This window comes from Cynoglossus semilaevis, chromosome 6 (genome assembly GCF_000523025.1).
Source record: "Cynoglossus semilaevis isolate Cse_v1.0 chromosome 6, Cse_v1.0, whole genome shotgun sequence".
Classification (NCBI taxonomy): domain Eukaryota; kingdom Metazoa; phylum Chordata; class Actinopteri; order Pleuronectiformes; family Cynoglossidae; genus Cynoglossus; species Cynoglossus semilaevis.
Window position 1 is genome coordinate 12,143,853 of NC_024312.1, and position 3,407 is coordinate 12,147,259.

The 3,407-nt window shown below is 39.4% G+C and overlaps 1 protein-coding gene across 1 annotated transcript in view; it reads right to left on the reverse strand.

The window, feature by feature from the left end:
- The window catches only part of muc2.1 (mucin 2.1), a 19,474-nt gene that overhangs the window by 2,936 nt on the left and 13,131 nt on the right, over positions 1-3,407 (reverse strand). Inside the window, exons 27-33 of the mRNA XM_025056348.1 lie at positions 2,521-3,265; positions 2,272-2,438; positions 1,991-2,165; positions 1,648-1,895; positions 1,302-1,485; positions 979-1,195; positions 668-865 (exon numbers count right to left, since the gene is read on the reverse strand). Of these exons, the coding sequence (XP_024912116.1) occupies positions 668-865; positions 979-1,195; positions 1,302-1,485; positions 1,648-1,895; positions 1,991-2,165; positions 2,272-2,438; positions 2,521-3,265 (1,934 nt within the window). The remainder of the gene's footprint in view (positions 1-667; positions 866-978; positions 1,196-1,301; positions 1,486-1,647; positions 1,896-1,990; positions 2,166-2,271; positions 2,439-2,520; positions 3,266-3,407) is intronic.

Sequence of the window (3,407 nt, forward strand, 5' to 3'; positions counted from 1 at the left end):
AGTCACTTTCTGTTGGTTAAGAGGAGAACTCAGTTGAGATTATTTTTTGAAAGTATATATTTGATATATATATATATATATGTGTGTGTGTGTACAGTGGAACCTCAGTTGTCGAATGCCTCCCTTTTCAATCAATTCAGTTAACAAAAAAAGTTTGTCGTTGCCAAATGAGAGAGAATACCACTCAGTGATCACTTGCTGCTTGAGCAAGTGATCATTGAGTGACTGATTGAGTGGCATCAGTCCGTGTTTAGGATATAAACATTATGAACTGCTGTCTGATTTTGTTGGTATTTCTTGCATTGTGCATTTCTTTTGTTTTTTTGTTTCATGAATTACCATGGAAAAGAAAAATAGTGAGAGGAACAACAGAAGTGAAGAAAGATTACACAAAAGCATGAGAATAGAGCTTGTGTTTCAGATCTGGCTCTACATTACAACAGAAACATAAAAACTTATGTTTTCATCTCTTTATGAAACAAACAAGATTGGATGAAAAGTAAAAGCCAAAGCTTTACACATAAGAAGCCAGGCTGAGCAGAAACCACCCCTCTTATCCTGTCCCTCAACCTAATTGAAGCTTGTAACCCACTTTTGGGGCATGTGGACCAATCTAAGAACTACTGTTTTCAGACAAGCTTCTCAGACTTTATCAATTGACACCAACAGAAAAATGACAGTTTTCTTACGACATATGGTGGTATGGTTCCTCCAGTAAAGGCAAATTCCAGCCTGAGCACATGCAGCGGCATAAGTCTGCAAACTTGTGCACTCTACCATTGGGTTAATGACATGGCAGCTGTCAAAGACACAACCTCTATAGAAATTGTCTGGTGAGACAAACGCGTGGCATTCTGCAAAGACACTGAAAGCAAAAGAAAAACAAATCCAATGTCATGGAAATGACATCTTAAAATTGCCAGATGGAGGGGGATCGAACTGTTTGTGAGGAATATAGGTAGAGTGGAGAACACCTACCTGTCAAAGAGAAGGTCACAAATGCTGTCTGGCCTGCATGGAGTAACAGTTGGGTTTGGTGAAGGCTCAGGTCCGGTGGTGGGCGGGACAGATGGTTTTTTACAGTTGGGTTGATATATGTCTTCTGCAACCCAGTAGTCAGCCATGACTGCACAACTTTCAACAAGCTGATGTCCAGGCAACATACAGTCATCAGCACGGTTGTTGTTGCATGTTCCTGACAATATGGGAAGAAAAATATAATAAAAAATACATTCTGTCACCACAGAAATGCTGTCACTATATACACAGAGGATATTAATGACAGGATACTATTTTCTTACCACAGTGGCCCTGTGTATTATTGCCAAAGAATTCGTATGGGAGAGTAACACTAAAGCCAGTTATTCCAAATGTAACAACAACTCTTAAATGAGGGATCTCCAAAACCATGTTTAGGCCAGAACTCAGGACCTTAACGCCATATTGTGAATAAGGAAGTTTCAGACGTGTACCATCCTTTAGGGCCTATAAGAGAGGACAGAACAGTGTGTTATGAGATATATATTGAGCTACAACTAAACTATGATGTTTACTGTTTCTTTATGTTCTAAACAGGAATACAAAAAACTCCATTACCACAGTTCCATCTACACATGTGCAGATCAACAACTTTATATATGAATTTACCTCCAACTGCGCTGTTCCCATGAGGTTGTAATTTATGAGTTTGACAACTTGTGTTCTGTAGGACACTATCAGTGATCTCGGGCAAGAAACATCTTCATTTGGATCACAATAGACGTTGTCGATATAAATCTTTAGTTTATGTTTTGCTGTAATCTCTTCCATCAGAACATAGGTACAGTTTCCTTGGTAACTGTAGTAGAGTCCATCAAATGTGATGTAATGAGGATCTCCCCAGCCTTCACACACACCTGACAAAAAAAAAACAGGAACACTTGATGTCTAAAAATAAGATACATTTTTGATTTAATACATATAGTATTCCCTTAAAGAAGAAATGGCTTACAGTCACAGGCATACTGTTGGCAGCAGTAGTACTCATCATAAACCAGAACTGGCTTCTTTCCATTTGCACAAGTTATGTTCTTGAGGGGTGGACATTCATATGGAACAATCTCAATTGTGTTATTTTCAATGCATTTGGCCATAGTGCAGTTGCAGAAATAAAAAATCTCATTTTCCTAGAGAAAGATAGGTGGACAGACAAAAACAAACATTTTAAAATTCTGTGATGTTTGCAATATTAAAAAAAAACTGTAAATTCAAGTATATTGAGACAATTCTTACATCTGCGTCCCACTCAGGACATCCAGGTTTTGGGGTAGTGGAAATTGTAGGCATTGGCGTAGTTGTGGTGCAGGAATCAGTTGTGTTGTGTATCTCACAAGTATCGGAACAAATCATTGTAAGACATATATTTGCCCCCAGGTCTTTCCTATCAAATATTATCTCACCTGAGAGAGAAATAGAATAGACACATCTGTAAACACACAAAAGAATAAAGTTTAAGGTTAAACATGTGTGGTTGTGCTTTACCTGGTTTATATATTGTGCCATTAACAATGCAGACGCATTCTGTTGTAATATGTGTTGTTGATGTTGGAGGTTCCGTTGTTGGAGTAGTATGTTTTGTTGTTGTTGTTGTTGGTTTTACAGTTGTAGAAGACAACTGGGTGGGAGATGTGGATGAAGTCTGCTTGTTAGTTGTAGCTCGAGTTGTAGTTTGAACACTTGTTAACTTGACTGTACTGGTCTGGCCTTGAACTGTGGAAGTACTCTGGAAGGAAGATGTAGTACTTTCAACAACTTGAGGTGTGGTTTTTGGGGGTGGAACAGTTGTAGGAGGGGGCCCAGTTATTGGTGTTTCTAATGTAGTAGACTCAGTCTGGTGAGGCGTGGTTGTTGAACTTCCCACTCCAGTTGTAGTAGTGGGTACAGTTGGGGGGGGAGGTGATGGGGGTACAGGTGACTTTTCTGGTGTTGTAGTCTGTTGTGTTGTAGAAGATGAAACTATCTCCCCAGTGGTAGTAGTAATAATTGTTGTTGATTTTGCTGTAGCTAATGTTGTAGTCACTGGTGTTGGTGTTGTTATTGTTGGGGTTGTATATACATGTGGAGTTGTAGTGGGGGTCTCAGTTGTAGTAGTGGGTACAGTTGTTGGTGTTGTTATTGTTGGGGTTGTATATACATGTGGAGTAGTAGTGGGGGGCTCAGTTGTAGTAGTGGGTACAGTTGGGGGGGGAGGTGATGGGGGTACAGGTGACTTTTCTGGTGTTGTAGTCTGTTGTGTGGTAGAAGATGAAACTATCTCCCCAGTGGTAGTAGTAATAATTGTTGTTGATTTTGTTGTAGCTAATGTTGTAGTCACTGTTGTTGGTGTTGTTATTGTTGTGGTTGTATATACATGTGGAGTAGTAGTGGGG